At 35.1% G+C, this 20,248-nt stretch overlaps 3 protein-coding genes across 3 annotated transcripts in view; 2 read left to right on the plus strand and 1 right to left on the minus strand.

The window, feature by feature from the left end:
* LOC306874980 (uncharacterized protein) overlaps nt 1-5,812 on the plus strand; it is a 115,807-nt gene extending 109,995 nt beyond the window's left edge. Inside the window, exons 30-36 of the mRNA XM_079425322.1 lie at nt 256-429; nt 787-960; nt 1,045-1,218; nt 1,562-1,735; nt 3,174-3,347; nt 4,233-4,394; nt 4,661-5,812. Of these exons, the coding sequence (XP_079281448.1) occupies nt 256-429; nt 787-960; nt 1,045-1,218; nt 1,562-1,735; nt 3,174-3,347; nt 4,233-4,394; nt 4,661-4,856 (1,228 nt within the window). The 3' untranslated portion in view covers nt 4,857-5,812. The remainder of the gene's footprint in view (nt 1-255; nt 430-786; nt 961-1,044; nt 1,219-1,561; nt 1,736-3,173; nt 3,348-4,232; nt 4,395-4,660) is intronic.
* A 2,093-nt stretch (nt 5,813-7,905) lies between these two features.
* LOC306875065 (uncharacterized protein) lies at nt 7,906-16,950 on the plus strand. Its single transcript, XM_079425451.1, has 7 exons — nt 7,906-8,058; nt 8,778-8,849; nt 9,068-9,397; nt 11,526-11,650; nt 13,351-13,516; nt 14,191-14,328; nt 15,673-16,950. The coding sequence occupies exons 1-7, from the start codon at nt 8,013-8,015 to the stop codon at nt 15,687-15,689; spliced, it is 894 nt and encodes a 297-aa protein (XP_079281577.1). The 5' UTR covers nt 7,906-8,012; the 3' UTR covers nt 15,690-16,950.
* Nucleotides 16,951-17,599: 649 nt separating this feature from the next.
* LOC306875093 (uncharacterized protein) lies at nt 17,600-19,520 on the minus strand. The gene is made up of 4 exons (XM_079425495.1): nt 19,328-19,520; nt 18,941-19,252; nt 18,273-18,557; nt 17,600-18,183 (listed from the first exon to the last, which is right to left on the minus strand). Exons 1-4 carry the CDS (start codon nt 19,368-19,370, stop codon nt 18,029-18,031), a joined length of 795 nt encoding a protein of 264 aa, XP_079281621.1. The 5' UTR covers nt 19,371-19,520; the 3' UTR covers nt 17,600-18,028.
* Between the last annotated feature and the right edge of the window lie 728 nt (nt 19,521-20,248).

Consider the following 20,248-nt stretch of genomic DNA (forward strand, 5'->3'; position numbering starts at 1 on the left):
ATATTTTGTTATTTTGATTAGATATTCATGAAGTATTCTAGAATAGAAGCAGTTAAACGGTGAGAGTATAAATGCAAAACCCATATATACGTAATTTAATTAATATATCTTCTAAAGAAACTGAATATTTTGTGATCTTTGAAGTCAAGATGATCTGTCTTCCTCTTTCTTTCTTTCTTTTTTTTTTTTTTTTTTTACAGAATAAAGAGTTAGCTTCTTCTCTTTTATTTTCTACTTTCTCTTTTCCCATTGTAGGTTAAGAGGCTGTGATATGACAGATGAAGGTTGTTCTGCTGTGACTTCAGCTCTGAAATCAAACCCATCACAACTGAGAGAGCTGGACCTGAGTGAGAATAAACTAGGAGATGCTGGATTTGAAAACCTTAGCAATCTACTGATGAACCCACAATGCAAGCTGGAAATACTAGCGTTAGTATCATTATACTGTACAGCAGTTACAGTGTGATTAAAATCACTGTTTAGCTAAACAGGCCCAGTTTACAGTATTTAAACTGTAGCACTACATCTGTAATGCAATTGTATTTTGGTCGCATTTAATAATAGGTGTCTAAATAGGAAATAATGTAATTTATTTTGTGTACATGTTCTGCAGAAATATGAGACAAAAAATATATATTTTTAAAAATGAATGAGAAGAAAACAACAGCTTCTGGCATTTAAAACTCAACAACTCAACTATGGTGAAGACTATATGTCTTCTGTTGCTCTTTTTACGAGATGGCCATCAAGGGTCTGAACCATTGTCCTTTCTGTTTCTGTTTTCAGGCTGTGTAAATGCAGTATTAAAGTGAAGCAGTGTGTGTTTCTGACCTCAGCTCTGAAATCAAACCCATCACACCTGAGAGAACTGGACCTCAGTGGAAATGTACTTAAACACACAAGAGTGACTAAATTTCATGATATACTGAAGGATCCATGCTTTAAACTGGAGAGATTGAGGTGAGGAACATTCACGTACAACAAAGAAATTAGTATTTTGGTATTATAATGAAACACTTATTTGTCTCATTTCTCTGAATGCAGGTTAAGGTACTGTGCTATAAAAGCTGACAATTGTTCAGCTCTGACTTCAGCTCTGAAATCAAAGTCATCACACCTGAGAGAACTGGCCTTAAGTGGGAATGAACTAGGCCAGTTGGGAGCAACAAACCTCAGTGATATATTGATGAACTCACAATGCAAGCTGGGAAAGCTAGAGTTAGTATAATGTACAGCAGTTACAGTGTGATTCAAGTTTATTATGCTGTTGGCTTCAACAGCCTTGTGGGCAGCACGCGACACACAGCACCGTTGCGCTACAGGTGTCCCGAGTTTGAATCCTGCTTTGTGGACCCTTCTTGATCCCACCCCCCTCTCTCTCCTGCTTCCAGACTTGGGTCGTAACTAGTATCCTCCAGTCCTACATATGCTTCTGTCTTGGTTTATGGTTCAATATTTAAGTTGCCATGTTTTTGGTGGAATATTAATGACAGTATGCTGTTTATTCATGAAGCATTCAACTCAGAAATGAACTTAACATCATTTTTTCTCTTTTCTTAAGTTTGTGTAGATGCAGTATTACAGAGAAACAGTGCCTCATACTGACTTCAGCTCTGAAATCAAACCCATCACACCTGAGAGAACTGGACTTCAGTGTGAATCAACTAGGAGACTCTGGAGTTGAAAACCTTGGTGTTCTGTTGGGCAGTTCACAATGCAAGCTGAAAAAACTACAGTTAGTATCATTACACTGTTATATCACGGTTATCGTCAGTACCGGTATATCGCGACACCCCTACACTGTACAAAAACTTGCATGACAATAGATTATTCTGACAGAGTTAAATAGTTTCTCTAACACCGATGGTGCTTTTCATGAAATCTGAAAGGGGTAATGAAATGCATGTTTTTGGAGGTTTGCATAGCAAAGTAGAGACAGCCTACTGTGATTTATGAAAGCAACAAACTACACTGACATGCAGTAAATTTAACTTGACTTCACTTTCTTCACTTAATATATTTCGTAAATTTAATTAAATTCAATTCACATTTATTTGTATAGTGCTTTTCACAATTCAAATCATTGCAAAACAGCTTCACAAACATTTAAAGTTTCTACATTAAATTTAGGAATAGCTTATTTTAGGATTATTGTGAATATGTCAAGGTGATGTCCATTCAGCAGAAATGTACAGTAAAATCATGCAGTTAGTTAATCAAATTTGACCCTGGACCACAAAACCAGTCGTAAGTTGCTGGGGTGTATTTGTAGCAGTAGTCAAAAATACATTGTATGGGTCAAAATTAACCATTTTTCTTTTATGCCAAAAATCATTTGGATATTAATTAAAGATCATGTTCCATGAAGATATTTTGTAAATTCCCTACCGTAAATATATCAAAACAAACTAAACCTAATAAACCATACATCAATGGAAAGCTTATTTATTCAGTTTTCAGATGATGTTTAGATTACCTTGGGATGCCAGTCCCGTGCCAGAAACAGAGAAGCAAATAGAGAAAAGTTAGCATTGCTGCTGTTCCAACCAAGCAAAAACAATGTGTTCAATGCAAGCAAGTCAAGTCAAGTCGAGCTTTGTTGTCATTCCGCTACATGCGTGGGACGACTTGAAATGAAAGAATGGTTGCACTTTATTTTACAGTACATGTACTTACTTGTACTTACAGTGTAAGAAAGTACTGGTAATATAAGGTGGGGGTAACATGGGGTAGGGTTAGGTTTAGGGGTAGTACTAATTATTACCTTGTTATCGTAATTACTACAATAAGTACATAGTATGTACATGAGGAACAGGACTATAAAATAAAGTGCTACAGAAAGAGCATTAAACTACATTGAAATTATTTTGAATTAAGTTTTTGATTTTCTCATATTAAGAATGTGAAAATATTTCTTTTTTTTAATATTTCAATCAGTTTTACAATTCCAAAAATTGTATATCTATATTTACAATTCACAATTTATTGGACTGAGTGTTGATTGTCTAAACTTGCTAGGAATTCTATAGCTAGTAATTGGTTTATGGTTCTATAATTACATCATGTTTTTCTGTTGCATTATTGTGCTATATGACATTTAGTCAAGATGCATTTAACTCGCACATAAACTTAACATGGATCTGATTGACTGTCTTTTCTCTGTCTGTCTTCAGTCTGTGTGGATGCAGAATTACAGAGAAACAGTGTCTCATCCTGACTTCAGCTCTGTGTTCAAACATTTCACACCTGAGAGAACTGGACCTCAGTGGGAATAAAATAGAAAACAAAGGAGTGCAGATCCTGTGTGACATACTGAATAATGTACACTGTAAACTGGAGAGATTGAGGTCAGTGACATTCACATACAAAAAAGAAAATTCATAAAAACATTTTATCATTGCAGTTGCAGTCAATATCTCACATGACAGGTACCAAACGCTGGTGAAAATTACATTACCGATTAGCTTTAAATGTGCAGTGTGGAACAAAGAACATCAGTAATATCCCTAACAGTCATGAAAAATGTGTAAGGATGACCCCCGGGGTCTGCACCGCCACAACTCGTTCTTGTTCCTAGTGGGTCTCCGGTGCGGGAGGCGGGCGCTCTAACAAGGAGGCTAAAGGCCACGGCCTCTAGCGTCAGTCGCTAGAGCGCCTCTTTTTGAGATCAGGGGAGTGAGGTTTACACGCAACAGCTCTCCTGGCCTACGTCGGTTACATATGTATAAGACACTTTAAAAATAAATGGTCACAGAGCGAACAACAGCGAGTTAACTGTATCAGTCCATGCTGTGAATTTCACTGTCAAATTTAAATGTAAAATTAAATGTTTCAAGATTAAAATGCGAAAATTTAAGTAAAAATAAATATTTGAAAATAAATATTAAGTATTTAGTGTTGTTCAATAAACATCATACAGACTACAAAAAGCTGAATGGCTATTTGAAAACATGTAAATACTGTTCGACTGCCTTTCCTCTGAAAAAACAAAGTGCAGTCTATTTGGTTTATGTGGGTTTTTGGGGAAAGCGCTGTTCCTTGAGCACCATCTACTGTCAGAGAGTGAACAGCATTTTCATTCATCTTGTCTCGTTCACTCACGGTGGTTGACTGAGTGGGAGAAACGCATGTATTGCTGAAGCAACAGTGCAAGTGCACATGCGTGACTGTGCCCACTGGGTGAAAGTAAAAATAATTTTTCTTCCTCTGTCTGCTTGTCTTTCTCTTTCTAGTCTAAATGACTGTGGCATTACAGATGTCGCTTGTTTGGCTCAGTCTTTGGCTCAAACCAAAGCACTGCAGTTTTTAAAAGAGCTTGATCTGAGTAACAATAAAATAGGAGACTCAAAGCAGCAGCTCAGTGACATGCTGCGAGACTCAAACTGCAAACTGAGGTGAGTAAACATCCATTTGTCCCAGCCACGCTAACACAAACAGACAAACATCATGTAAACTGTTTTAAATGTTATTATATATATATACATTTTTTTTATAAAATGTAAATATAATAATTTAAATAATTTAAAATCAGTAACCAATCCGATTACAGAAATGTAATCTTTGTTACAGTCTATTTTGTACTCAAAGTAATTGAAATATAGTAACTATTTTAAACTTATTCTACTCAACACCGTTGTTCTCTTCTGATTCCTCTTTACAGCCTGGAGAAAGAACATTTGCTCAGCTGGAGAGCTGGTGTGAACTACATTGGTAGCTTTGGTGGGTGGTTAACATCCTGGTCTAAAGCTCAGGAGGAACCTGTGGAATCAACTGAACAAGAAAAGTCACCATCAGATGAGGAATCCTCAGAAGGTTCTCCATTTAGTACTGTGGTAAATCAAAACGTGTGTTGGTAATTTTAGTGAGATATTGCTAAACCACAATTAATAAATACAAAAATGCCAAACTTACAGCTACTAAAACTTGAAATGGCACTGCTTTAAGAAATCTTAAGCTTACAGCTGGAAAAGGCTCTGACCTTCAAATGAAATAATGCAGTATTAATAGAAGCACGTGAGTAATGTTAAATATTTATTGTTAGTTTAGTATTCAGTATAAACTCTGCATCATAATGATGTTTGGATTAAATATCCATAATGAAGCAATTAAAAAAATGCTCATAATTGTGATATCACATGATACTGAATGCCTAAAATGAAAATGTAATTATTGTGAGATGCATATACACAGATGCAAACTAGTTCTATCAATGTTATTTTTTTATTTCTTTATACTGTAATCTTATACGAAATGTTAGATTTGTTTTGCATAATATAATATTTTCTTACATTTTATATACAAAATATATTTCCTTTTATTATTTTTTTTAAGTTTTGTATCCTTATGTGTCATAATGAACTTGTCTTTTGCCAGTTGACAGCATTTATGTGCCCAAAATCCCTCACATTTGACGTTGTTGCTTTCACAGACAGCAGTCTGGATAGTATTATGCTTTTTGTTTAAGTTATGATCTTCTTTTTGCCATTGTTTTTGTACTGTACTGTATTATGTATTGGCAAAATTGTCATAAATGTAGGATCATATATACGTTTATTCTCTCTATTCTTCTCATACTGTGTAACATATAATCATAGTTTTATATGCAAGGCTGAACTACCTCCTATGTTTCTGTTAAGAGCTGATCAACAAGTACATGGTGCATCCAGGAACTGGGAAGTATGCTAATGCTTGAGCAGGCACAGAGGGAGATATATTATTTCTGTTGTTCTAGGCCATTTCTTCTCTTCTCATGGGCCATTTCTTATCTGACACTTGACTAGTAAGAGACATTAATAAAAGACTCTTCATGTCCATCTTTGACTCCCTGCCTCTTCATTCCATGACCAACATTCATGATCTAACATTCATGGCGTCAGAGACGGAATGAAACCAGTGTGCTTCGTCTGCGCATTGCTGTTTTCCAGAGGAAGAGAAGGCAGAGAACTTTGTCTGAACAGGAACCTCATTGGCATGTTGTGAGTACATGTGTAGTGAGTACAACCGTTAGCTGCTGATGTAGGATCATAAAGAATGGGGGAATCTGATTACTGTTAAGTGCAAAATGTGCTGTTGAAATGTTTAGAACATCTAGAAAAGAGTTTAAACATTTAGAAACATGGAGAAGCCATTAAAGTGTTTTGAGATAGATAAATGTTATAGGGAAGCTTGAACAGTTGATGAACTTGAAACCATGAAAAAGAAACCTTAAGATGAGGTTGTGACGAGCAACAAAAGACAGTATTGAAAGAATCCTATGATAGGGAAATTCAAAAGCTGCAATAGGCTATAGATTTGCTTACAGGTCGATTGAGAGTGCTAAATGGAAAGCTCAAAAGTTTGGAAAAGCAAGAGGATACCGTAAATGAACAAGCACTTTGCGCTTCAGACCCAAAGTCCATAAGCCTGCTCCCAGACTTCTCCAGGCCTGAATTTGATCCACCGAGCAATTCAGACACACATGCAGAAACTAGCATTCAAGTGATAAGTGTTCCAAGGTTATGTTCGAGAGATTTTAAAAGATTTTTCAATGACAATTTATTTAAAGCAGATTCCCCTCAAGTAGGCCTGAATTTGTTGATCCACAGAGCAATTCAAACACAGACACACAGATGCTGGGAATTGTAGTTCCCTTTTCTGGTACTGTTTAGAACCATCTTTCTTAAGAGTATTGAACTCAATGTATAATCACTGTGATCGTTAGGAGGCTGCTTTCTCATTTCTTTAATTTTCCATCCTCATCTACCTTCACCCATGCAAGAACGCATGGTGCTTTGCAAGCATTGAGTAATGCATGCAAGACATGGGCTATGAATAAATTGTGAAACATTCCACAGAGATATACTTTCATGATATTATGGAAATGTTCCACTTTGTATGTTTAAAAAACAAATAAATAAACAAAACCTTCGCTAAATAAAACTATAAAATACTGAACACATTTAGGCCCACATAACAAGCGATCTTGACCCAAATGCTTGGCCTCAAGCTGGCCTCCTGTCAGCAATGGCATGTACCCGTTCAGCCAGAGCTAATGACAGTTTTTATTTTCCGTTGAGTTATCTGATGATGATGATGATGATGAAGATTTTGAGGACAGTGATAAACACGGGTAGGTGATCTGGAAATAGAGAATAAAGAGAATAAACACAGTTAAAAAGACAGGGTATTTGAAACAAAGTTGAATTAAGTACAAAAACAGATGTCAAAGTGTTGAATAAGAGCACAGAATACAAATAAATTGTGAAGACTCAAATCATTATTCATTCTAATAGATCCTTCAATGCAGGATTTAAAATGCAGAAATTATATCAAACTATTTTTATATATGTTGTACAATGACAAAAATGTTATTATAATACATATTTGAACTTGTCCATATGTGCTGGCAGTTTGTTTAGACAGCTGACGCGGAAAGCAAAGAATGAGCTTTTCTGATACAGTAAGTAGCCTACTTCAAAAATAGCTATTAGCTTCAACATTTGTCACCCAGTTTTCAAGCATCAAAATATATAAAATGTGTTTTTAATGATTTGTGTTTTAACAATACGTTCTCATATGCAATTTTAGAACTTAGGACTGTTCTTAAATATGACAGTTTTGATAAACGTTGGGATCATAATATGTAACTTGTCTAGAACAGCTAATGATGGACGTTGCTGGTGACTAAAAGTATAATAAAAAATAAAAAAATCATACCAGGTTATTTTATTAAATGGCCCCTGGACACTCACCAGTTTCTAAAAGTCATTCAACTGAATTGCAGTAATAAGCCTACAAGATGATTACAACCGGAATAAAAACCTATTTAATACCATTAACAAGTCTCTCTGTGAATGAATATGTTTCACTTTTGACCCACTCCAGGATCACGTTGAAACACTTCGAAATGGTATGACGTGACGTAACGCACCAGCGTTCGCAGAAATCACGTGACTTGGGTCTGTTAGACACGAGTCCATGATCAGAATCACTGAATCATTCCGTTTAGATGCGCTCAGAAGCGACACATAAGTATGAGGAACCTTTCCTTCATTTGTTGGATCTTATTACTCGTGGACGGTAAGTCAAATTTATTTTTATTAGGCTATTTTTATTAATATTCAACACTTTCGGTTTCAGTATAAGCCGTAAACAGAAAATGCGCATTTGCTGTTTATCTTCTGCCTTTAATATCTCCAGTGTTTTAATACAGTGTTTTACTTTTCAACAAATAGACGTTGTGATAAATCACACAGGACCAATGTAAGCGTATTTCGAGAGTAAGGTGTGTGTGTGTGTGTGTGTGTGTGTGTTTGGTGATTCTAGACACTAGAGGGCGCTGGCGGCCTGAAATATTCTGCGTCTGTTTAATGAATAACTATAATTCACTCTGGTCGTAGTGTAGGTTTTGTCACTAGCATTATTTGTACTTTGTACACCGTTTACTCAGTTTATTTGTATGAGATAAATATGACAACATCAGCCTATATTCAAGTCTGAGACATGCATATATTTTTTTATGTTTCTAATGTGGTATTATGTTAAAGCTTACAGTAATATGACATGTTTGCTTCTTTCCGCTATATACTGTCGAGTCACCACTATAAAATCCAAATACATTTTTCCTTAAATGGACAGCACTGTTGTTTGTGCTGGTGCAATAGCAGGATATAAAGAAAAAAAAAGTCCAAGTTTGTATAATAATAATGCATTATCATATTTATAGCAAAAGCTGATCTGAAGCTGTGAAAAGAAACAAATCAGTTCTTGTGTAGTTTATTTCTATTCTCTTGTTCCAGTTTCTCCATCTGGTCATGTCGAAACCAGTGATGAATACAACATGGCAAGGATAGAGCAGTATTCTGGCATGAGTATGTTTTCCCTTCCCTTTAATTTTTACTAGATATAAAGGATAACGCCTAGTATAAGCCTAGGCTTATTTATCTGTAATATGCCTCCCATGAAGGGGCTATTGTTGAAATTGATTTATAAAGTAAATTTGTCTGTGAAAAAAATGCATTATAATAATAATAGACAGCACAAATATGAACAATTTCTCTTTGCAATACTGCTCCTGTTTGTTCTGCAGATGTGTTCGTTGCTGTGGCAGATGGAGTGAAGACGGTGATAGTGATGGAGGGAGATTCTGTCACTTTAAACACTAATGTTACTGAAATAAAGAGAGATGTTACCATACTGTGGATGTTTGGAGATGATAACTCTATCATAGCTAAAATGAAAGAAGCAGATAGAATTTTCGATGACAATCTTGATGAGAGATTCAGAGACAGACTGGAGCTGGACAAACAGACTGGATCTCTCACCATCAGTAACATCAGAACTGAACACACTGGACCTTATCAACTAAAGATCAGGAGTACAACTGAGATATCAAAGAAATTCAGTGTTACTGTCCGTGGTGAGTAACTTGTCTCATAATAATTGTAAACTGATAATTACCTAGATTCAAGGTGCAGAATGCTATTTCTGAGAAACGGTGTTGAAAGAGGATCGGACCGAACACCAAAACACTTGTAGCCAATCGGCAGTAGTTGTCTAAATTGTGAGCAAGACACAAAGCTCACTTCACCCCGACAACTTGTGTTTATTTCTAAGGCTGTTAGTCACATTATAGTTTATTTAGCCTAATTTGTTTGCGCTCTGATCTCAGAAAAGTTTATGCAATGCAGTGTCACTGTGACAAGGTTTATGCGCACACTGAGAGCTTTATTTATATATTAAATGCTCCTTGTTGTGGTTTAATACTTCTCCCCAGACCAATTAGCTTATGGCTTAAATGAACGGCTAACGGTCGACTAGGAAAATCTTTAGTCATGGGCAGACCTAGAGATTTTAAGAAAGACTAGATAGAGAGATGGCTGGGAGACATTACAAAAGAGAAAATGTCAGGGGAATATCACTGAAAAAAGAAATCTTGTGATCAGACAAAAGCTTTAGGAAGTGTGTTACTATTGGAAAAGTTCACAGCGCTGAAGAGACCTAAGCAGGAAGGCCTGAAAACAGATGCAGAGATTGCATAGTTTCTGCTCAATATGTGAGAAACACTGGTTTTGCTATGTTTCACAGAACCAATATATGCTGTTGTTGTAATTTTATCAACAGTTTTTGGGCTCGTTACTTAAAAAATGTAATTTATTCCTCATTACTAGTTACTACTTTCAAAAGTAATATTACTTTATGGCAACTGTAATAAGGTACACTACTAGTTACATTACTTTTCTTTCACGCCCCACAGAAGTTGTAATTGCGTATCTTCCCCACACAATTCTGACTGCAATCCAATGTGGATTTTGGCTAAATGATGAGGCAGAAATATATTGTTAGTAACATTTTAGAAGAAGTTATTGCAAACGCCCAATTGATAGTGACGTTTATGTAAAAGTGTTGTAGTTTGGTGCTAATTGTAGCTATAATTTCTCTGTAACCCATATACTATTCTATTTCATGATGTATTTTATCAAAATAAATTGCATAAGTATATATGAAAATGTTTCATTTTCTAATACAATTTATTTCAGGATCAGAGGGATGTGGGTGGGCAAGCCATGTAATGCGTAAACTAATGCCACAACTTACAAATCGATATTCAGATCATCTTTTCTCCTAACAAAATCAATGTAATTGCAATATTTCCATCCCCTGAATGCAAGATTGTCCATATCCCAAGCTTACCTGCTGTACTGGTGGCTTCATGTGCCTGTCAAGTCATTAAAATTATGAAAATAAATCTAGGAATTATTGGATTGTTGGATTTCAAATCAGTAAGGGTTGAGGCATAAGTACGTAAGGAGCTGTTTTAGAGAAGGTAACTGTAATAATATTACTGAAATTGTATTAGTAATAAGTTACACTACTAGTTACAGCAAAAAGTAATATTATTACTTTAACTAGTTACTGCCCAACACTGGTTATCAATAGTAATAAGACAGTTTTGAGTGTCAGTGTTTGTCTGGAGCTTGTGTGCAAATTCTTGCTTGTATACATGCTAATTTTTTCCAATTCATGTTAAAGAGACATCCACACTCTCATTACGTGTTTGTGCATTTGGGGAAGGAGCAATGTTACTTCATTCATTCTGTTCATTCAAGACTATATTCAGTGTTTCTCAGAAATCGCTTGGTGCACCTGTAATTGAGAACAGTTTAGCTACTGTGAAATGATCAGGTGTCACCTTTTATAGTTTGATTTGTATATTTCATCTGTAAAATAAATAGTTAAAAATAAAAACAGCAAATGGCAAAGACATTCAGAGTACAGTGTGCTTATTCTGAGCTAAACTTGTAATAGAAAAATTGTAATACAAATAATATTATCGGGTAGAATAGAACTTTAAAAATAAGATTTATTTTATAACAGTTTTCAATTCAGGTAATTGACTCAATGCAATCCAGCCACGCAGTAAGGTTATGTTCACCAATTAGTAGCAAGTACTGTATACAAGTATATATACAAGTGTGGAAATTACTAAAAGCAATTTTAACTGAATCTCTTTCCAAAAACTGTTCATGTGTTTGTTGCTGTGATAGATGATGTGCAGTCAGTGTCACTGATGGAGGGAGACTCAGTCACTCTACAGACTGGTGTTACTAAAATACAGGAACCTGATCAGATACTGTGGAAGTTTGGAGATCAAGGCACCATCATTGCTCGCTTAACCTGTTAACAGTCGCCCCCACTAGTTGAGCTCAAACCCAAACATGACCTACACAAACTAAAACAGTCACAGTTCATGAACCCTCTGGACTACAGACATAACTGAGGGCTCTTTAGAAAGATACTAGTTAAGAGTTTGTTGCTCAAGTATCCAAAATGATTATTGCAATGTAGACATAAATTAAGAGAAGCTTAACTATTTTGACAAGTAATAGTTCATGTATTTACATTAAAGATATTTAGGAGTAAATATATGAAAATGTGTCAGAGCAACTTAAAAAGCAATGAAGACAAAGCCACAATTCTGACCAAGTTATAAATGAAATTAGAAGATGGAGTCGCTGACAATTAGGCAAATCTATAAGCTTTTCTTCTTGAAGAATGCAACGTTTAAATAGTGCTCCTAATACAAGTATTTTAAAAGTAGCTGTAACTCACATTCAGTTCAGGCTCCAATTCTCATATGGAACACACTTTTTTACCATCTAATCAATTCAATAAAATCAGGTTGTGTAAAATCATTGAATATCCTATTTCACTTCAGTTCAAATCAGTTGCAATGAAATGGGTTGCAAAATTTGTTTCACATTGACTTTAAGAATTAAAGGTGATGTGTTCTCAGTGTTAAAATATCCTTTTATCTCCCAGTTTAATAAGCAGAGTTGTAAGTGAGACATTCATAGAATTTACTGAAAAAAAAAATTACATTGCGCTGTTCTCAAACCTGTTTGAACATCATAATCGGACTGAAAAAGCAACATTGACTCAACCACTGGATTGAGATTAGGCTAGGATTAAACTACACAGTTTAAATGTTTTAGGCCAGGACTAAATGTTTAACTAACCAATGGAAGATGAGGGGAGTGCTTGAAAAACCTGTTCGAATACAGTTGCTAAAATTTACTGTATTTTTATGATACCAGTGGCCTATGAATTACAGTAAGAATAAAAACAGTAACATTCTCAATTACAAATTCTATGCTTAAAAATCTACATATGGCTAATTGAGGAATCTAAACAATCCATATAATTCTCTGTAATCGTTTGTTGGCTGTTTTATACACCCGTCAAAAATTGAACAAGCGTTACATTGACTGACTGTGCACAGTGAAGACTGGGTTGGGAAGTTTTGGAGGTTACACTGTTAGACTGTTTTGAAACCCTGACCAATCAGTGCTGCAGAAAAAACGCTGTTATTCTGTTCGTAAGACTCTAACAAATATAATAATATAGGGTTTTATTACTGAAACAACCTCAGAGTGCAACATTTAATGTACAATAAAAATAAATGTAATGCTCCCTCGAGATTTATTACATAATCAAACCGAATGTCACATCAATATTTGTCTTAAATGTCTAAATTTTAAACTAAAAAGTCTAACTGATTTTGTCTTCAGATAGTTATCATGAAAGCTACACTGACGTTTGCATGATTGAAATTTTCTGTCATCGTCACTGGACAAAAACAGTTCAAAAGTCCCCGTTTCAATGTTGCGTGTATTTATACGAACTCCTAATACAAATGAAAAAGATATTATTGTTATAATATCACGATCATAGATTTAGAATCCTGAGCCTTTAAACTGTCGAAGGACATATTGTAAGTCTATATTACTTCAGACTTTGACAGTAAAATCATTCAGTAAATGTAAACTTACAAACCTCGGAACCGTCGATGGTCTCGAGCAAGTTAATGGATTAAATGGCACTACTGATGCTAAATGGAAAAACATGATCAAACTGAATGATCTTACTGGAGACCTCACCATCAGAAACATCCAAACTGAACACTCTGGAGACTATGATTTGGAGATCAACAACAGCAGCATGATCTTACACAGGAAACTCCATATTGCAGTTAGTGGTGAGTGGCTCAAACTTTCCTATCATCTGTTGTTTTTTTATAAATCTATTGGGTTCTACAATTTATCATTTTGTTATAGTTATCCTACCATTCCGAGAACAGTTTAAATGCTCAGATTCACACCTTATTTCACATTAATGCAGACAAAAATGTATTGTTAAATGTACAGTCAACAGTGGGCATTTTATTTCTCTTAACTGCCAATCCCAATTTCTCAGCATTATTATTCAGGTGTAAATGACAGTTGCTAGCTTACAGGATATTTCACCTAAAACATGAAATGTCTGTCATCATTTATGCACCCTCATGTCATTCCAAACAGATATTACTTTCCTCCTTCTGTGGAACATAAAAGAACATTTGAGCTTATTTTTGTTTGCCAGAAGAAAGTAAGTCATACATGTTTAGAGGCTGAGAAAATGATTACATAATTTTCAATTTTGGGTGAACTTTTATAAAAAAACATCATGATATTTCAATGTGACAATGAAGGATTCCTTTGTGCGTCAGTCACCCCCTGGAAGATGGACAACTTTGAGTTGGATGCGTATTATCTAATCAACAGTGGTGACATTAGGGTTCTTTGAAATGAGCAAGATTTCTTTGCCTCTGTAAACATATAATGTCATCAATAGCAGGAGTACATAATTAATATCTTTGCTGATCTATTACAGAGCTCCCCCCGAATTCACATTGGCAGACGACTGGTCCAGTGTTGGGAGTCATTAGTGGGATCTTAATCGGAATCGTAATCGGAATCGGTTTTGGGATCAAGAAGGGTTGTTTTGAAGTGCGTTGGCCATGCAAGAAGAGTAAGTAAAATGAGTATAATTCAAGCATGATATTAAATGTCAACCTGACATATTCAATTCACAGAAAATGTTTGGTTAATAGGGGGAAGCTAGAGATTTCTTGACTCAGGTGGTAAATTAATGAGTAGTTTTTTTCAACTGGAGTCCATCTGTTCTAACTCCGCATTAAATGCTTAAACAAACAGGGCCGGGTTTCCCGATAACAATTGATCTTAGCATTTTCTACGAGTCATTTTACGACTGTTCGTTATTGTTTCACGTGCGTTTCCACAATCGCACATAGCCGTGCTTTAAGTGCTACTTAGGAGTCGCTATCCGTTGGTCAAATGCTGAAATTTATAGAATGGCTCGTATTTGTAGTACACGCTCGTTTATAGAAATGTTAACCTAATGCTGCGTTCCAGACAGCTCGGATATAATAAAATAATATATTATAATGTAATATAATAAGTATAATATTAATCTACAGTCTCTACAAATATTATAATATATAGTATAATATTAATCAACAAGTATAATATATATATATATTTATATATATTACTTGTAGATTAATATTATACTATATAGTATATCTGTAGAAACGTTATTTCTATACATGGCGGGTTTTCGACAGAATTGTTTTTTTTTTAAGTTTTGTTTTTTTATTTTTCCCAGTCTTTCAAGCATATTTTCTTTTACTCGTTTTTTTTTTGCCATTTTTAATTAATTCATTTATAAATTCATAAAAAAATAAAAAAAAACAAGTAATAAAGTGTACAATCAAAAACTTTAATTATAATCACATTGTACTAGAATAAAGTTAAAGGTGTAATCTGCAGACTGTCCTGCAGGTGACCTCATAAATCTGTTTTCTTACGATGCACGTAGGGATTTACGATTACTCCAGAGCACTTGTAGATCTACGAAGATTTTCAAGTACTACTTAAGTTATGATGGTTTTGGGATATGGTCCGCAAGTCTAAGATGGTTCGTGCGATCGTTTTTACGATCAACTTAAGTTTCAATGCTTTTGGGAAACGCAGCCCAGGTCAATGTTTCGATCAGTCGCAGAGCCAGAGTTTCAGAAATTAACCTATCGACAGCTTATTACTTATAGTCATCTCTGCATATTGAACTGGGATAAGTATTTTAGCATCAAAACACTGCACACATCTCCTTTGAAGTCTCATGTATATTGATTTTACCATTTGAGTTCACCTGTTAGAAAAAAAAAAAAAAAACTTAAATACATAAAAAGACGCAAATGGAAATTAAACAAGATGAATAACTGTAAATGTAGATCAGCACTATATATCTGTCTCCTTTGTAACTCTTGTGATTCTTTTCTTTATTTTATTATAGGTAATGAGACGTACTGAGTGTGATACGATGTAGCAATTGAACAGCTATGACCAACAGCAGTCAGTACACATTAATAGAGTTTGAAAATCAACCATTTTGCACTGTAAAAAGGAGTTAAGACTTTCATTTTATTTGAAAAAAAAAAGAAAAATAGGCAAAGGTGCTTTAATTTATTATAAGGTTGATGCTTGTCATTCAGATTCATTCATTCGTTGCTTGTCATTCTCTTTTGAGAGAGAAAACAAACACTTTTTTTTTCGTCCCATGCCATTGTTTTTCCACCACTATATCCCTTTAGGACAGGGGTGTCAATCTCAGTTCCTGGAGGGCCGCAGCCCTGCAGAGTTTAGTTCCAACCCTGTTCCAGCTCACATACCGTGTAGTTTTCAACTTGATTAGCTGCATCATGTGTGTTTAATTATGGTTGCATCTAAAATGTGCAGGGCTGTGGCCCTCCAGGAACCGAGTCTGACACCCCTGCTTTAGGAGCTCCATACAAAAGTACATTGAATATCTGGGATTTAAAAAAAAAATTAAAACATGGAAAACAAAAGCATTTGAAAAGTGTTGAAATGATCATGTTAACTCATTTGTAGACAAAGTCAGCAAGATAAAGCATCAGTAGCATCAAAGGAGGAGCATGAACAAGATAATTCTCAAATCATGTATTATCAAAAATAGTGTACTGTCAGTGTATTTACTGATTTTTAATGTATAATGTAATTTACTGTATGCTCAGTAAGGCCTACATATGTATTAATACTACATCCAGAATGTTGACATTGTCATGCTGTGGTGCCTGCAGATATGGCTGTATATTTTGAGTGCTCCAACTGACTTGAGATACATTTTCAACAAATATGATGTGTATCCAGTATTTCTGACATCTGTTCAGAATTGGGGTATGTTTACATGACAACGGTGTACTAAAATCAGAAAAGTTTTCCTGCATTATGCATGCCAGGCCAGTAGCTGGTGATGCCACTTTGTAAAGAAACACTACATGTTTGATTTGTTTGGACTGCTTTCTCGCTGAATAGTTCTATTCAATTAGAATATAAAATGAATGCTGTAGAGTTAAGGTTCATCTTCATTGGAATTACTGGAATAACCAAGCTCGTTCATTAGAAAATGGTGTCCGCATACTCTGTGCTGTATATATTCCAAATATACATGATATCTTCTGTGTTGTTCTGTCCAGTGTGATCCAGTGCCAGACTGGTTGTGTTAAGTATGTTGAATTGTACTGTACATATACACTACTGTGGTTTGCATTTGAATAAAAAAAAAATGTTGATCATTTGAATGATTATTCTATAGCAGACATGAAGAATGAATTTTTACCTAATTTATGCCTAATTTATATACAGTACATGCACAAATATCATGAAGATAGTAACATTTATATAATAACAAAAAAGTTTAAACAAGCCCAGTTATAGAATTGCATGACTGAGCAGAAATTTTAAACTTGGTTGGGCAACATAATCTTGTTATGGTTCGTGATTCAATTTAGACAGAATCTTAAAACAATTCACTGTGAATCATAATGAAATTTTATTCGATATCAGATGTTCACTGTGAAGGAAGAAAGAAGCAAACGGTATCAGGACAATGTGCGTCTATTTTATGTTTTGGCAAACTGGTGGTGAAATCATGCAACCTGTTTATACCCTACTGAGGGTTATGTTTAGGACAAAAAACAACAGCACTTGTGCAGCTGTTACAATTCCTGTGAAATGTGCAATTTAATGTTACCAGTGCTATGGCAATGTCATTATTATTATTTAATTTTATTATATATATATATATATATATATATATATATATATTACCATGCAAATAAAGCTACTTGAATCTTAATAGCAATACAATTATTGCTCAGCTATGCAGATTTATTTATCATGTAGTTCCATGTGTTGTTTTTGGACAAGTGACAGTTGGCACTTTTTTTCTATGAGTGTGAGACTAATGTCCCTAACGCTAATGGTGCTAAACGTGTAATTCTTTTACACCATTATAAAATTTGCATTTGATTTTAAATTACGTTCCTTATAAGTATTTAGCATTTAAAGAGTATAATCTACCATTATCATTGTGAAAAAGAAAATACATTTGATCTTTTATTATTTATAAAAAAGAAAAACAAAGAGAGAGAATCAAAAACTGTTTTTTTTTATAATTTTGTCATCATTTACTGCCAAGGTAATGTAACAAAATATAGTTTTATAATTGTGTATTGATTTTTTTTTTATGAAAATATAAAACAAATTAACTATACTTGCAATGTTGATAACTAGAAACACAATCACAGTCTGTGAAAAGGCTTCATTATTGTTTTAGAATATCTGATCCATCATTGGTGTGTCTCCTGTTCAACTTTTCTGGATCTGATGTCATAAACTAGCACAATGAAAGCAGCCACAGCAGCCAGACCCACCAGAGCAGTGACGACCAATCGGATCACAGCTTCAGTCCCTCCACCATAATGGGCCTCATCTGAAGAGGAAACTTAAGCACAGGAAACAACATTTTCCAACTCAGTAAATATACACTAATATCACAATAACGCTAATAATGCACAAAAACTGCTAACATACCTGAACACAAACGACAGAGATCGGTAATGCAGACATGTTTGGTCTGGTTTCTGATGGGATTGTTGATCACACAGCTGTATGTGTTTTTATCCTGATATTCCACCTCCAAAGGTAGAGAGAGACTGATGCTGAGATCAGACACACTGATGCTGGACAATAAACTGTTTCCTTTGTACCAGGAGAGAGTTACACGACCCACATTCATCACTGAACACAGCAGTGAACATTTTGAGCCTGATGAACACTGTGAAAAGTCACTGGTAACGACAGGAATGGATAGTGGAGCTGCAACACATGAAATAAGATGAAACCTGAGTACAAGAGGAATGTTTCATTCTTAGTGTTTTGAGTGTTGCATAAGTGTTTACTATGACCTGCCCATTTTGTAAGTCTCCCTCACACCGTGTCTACACCGGACGCGAGCGTAGCGATGCAACAAAAGCACAAAAGCAAATAGAACCCCCCCCCACGCACACATACACACAATAAAGAGGCTTACAGGCTACATATATATGCTTTCCAGATCAAGAGATCTTTAACAGACATCTTGTAGACGTACGTGTGCTTCAAATATTAAAACAATCCTGAAATATCACTATTATGAGAATGATATAGTAGCCTACTGTTTGCATTATGAATATGAAGAGGACATATTATACTCTACTCACCATAAACAGTAACACTGAATCTCTTAGTTGACTCCTTATTACTTATAATGGTACTCAATTTATAGACTCCAGTGTCTGTTATTCTGCTGTCTTTGATTGTGAGAGATCCGTTTCTGTCCAGCTTCAGTCTGTCGTTGAATCTCGCATCATCATGATAGGTGGGGTTGCCCATAATAACGTTAGCTATGAGAATGTCATTAAACCTCCACTCGATCTCTTTCTTCTGCTCGATTTCTGAAGCATTAGAGTCCAGAGTGACAGAATCTCCTACCATCACTGACACTTCCTGTGACTCGACGTCAAACACACCTGCTGAACAAAATCAAACGAGGTAAATATTTAAACGTTAATGTTAATTTTCTTACTTAATGATGTACTATAACTTACCAACCAGACACAACAAAAAGAACAAATCAAATGTGCGAATCATTTTCGTAAAGCCTCAGAAAACTGAAACTCATGTGACATTATTTTAAGGTAATTAATATGTTCATTTTGCGTAAAGCTGTAAAGTTGTGAGCCTCTCATAGAAACCCTACAGAACTCTGACAGTCTTGTGCGCGCGCTTGTGGAAAAGATCTCTTCCAGGCGGCAACACGGTGACGTGCATCTGTTCAACCAATAGACTTTTAGAGAGGTTGGTCCGGTTGTGCTTTCGGAAGTGTTGCCAAGTTCGTGGTTTTGCCGGGTTGTTGCTAAAAGAGATGCAGCCGCAGCGGGAAAGTAACAATAAATAAAATTTGCTACCTATTAGATTATGTTTTATTAACGTCTACACCTATCCCTTACAATAATGTAAACACAGTATTTATTGTTGGACAAAAATGACCCAAGATTGATGTGCTCTCTCGCGGAATTGGGCTGCTTGTAAACTTAGTGTTGACATTTATTTCTCGTCGTTATAAAGGTTTGACATATTGCATAATTGACTTGTGCATTATTACATACGTATATTGCATATTTTGACTTTGTAATTGCATCCAACTTTAATTGTGCATTATTACATAGGATATTTACAGTGGTCACGGATGGTCTCCGTCCAACTTCAGAATTGCCTACTTCAATCCATTGATTGTGACTTTAGACACTTCTAAAATCTAAACTTGCGTGTGTTATTAAGTGAAATATATAGGCCTACTGAATTTTAAGTAGTATATGTGGGTCATTCTTCAATTGCAGTGGCAAGTGGTGTCCCTCTACTTTACAACAGTTGAAATAAACTTGAAATACAAATGAATTATAAAATGTTTGCATGTTTGTATTCTGTAGGGTAAACACAATTTGTGCACTATTAATAGTTACATTTTT

This window comes from Barbus barbus, assembly GCF_936440315.1.
Source record: "Barbus barbus genome assembly, chromosome: 9".
Classification (NCBI taxonomy): domain Eukaryota; kingdom Metazoa; phylum Chordata; class Actinopteri; order Cypriniformes; family Cyprinidae; genus Barbus; species Barbus barbus.

Excerpts from the sequence above, each read along its gene's own strand:
- LOC306875065 (XM_079425451.1), top strand. The coding sequence starts at position 8,013 with ATGAGGAACCTTTCCTTCATTTGTTGGATCTTATTACTCGTGGACG. Across the intron at positions 8,850-9,067 it reads AGAGCAGTATTCTGGCATGA|ATGTGTTCGTTGCTGTGGCA; the intron begins GTATGTTTTCCC and ends TTTGTTCTGCAG. Across the intron at positions 13,517-14,190 it reads ACTCCATATTGCAGTTAGTG|AGCTCCCCCCGAATTCACAT; the intron begins GTGAGTGGCTCA and ends GATCTATTACAG.
- LOC306875093 (XM_079425495.1), bottom strand. The coding sequence starts at position 19,370 with ATGATTCGCACATTTGATTTGTTCTTTTTGTTGTGTCTGGTTG. Across the intron at positions 18,558-18,940 it reads ATTCAGTGTTACTGTTTATG|CTCCACTATCCATTCCTGTC; the intron begins GTGAGTAGAGTA and ends CATGTGTTGCAG. Across the intron at positions 18,184-18,272 it reads TCTCTGTCGTTTGTGTTCAG|TTTCCTCTTCAGATGAGGCC; the intron begins GTATGTTAGCAG and ends CCTGTGCTTAAG.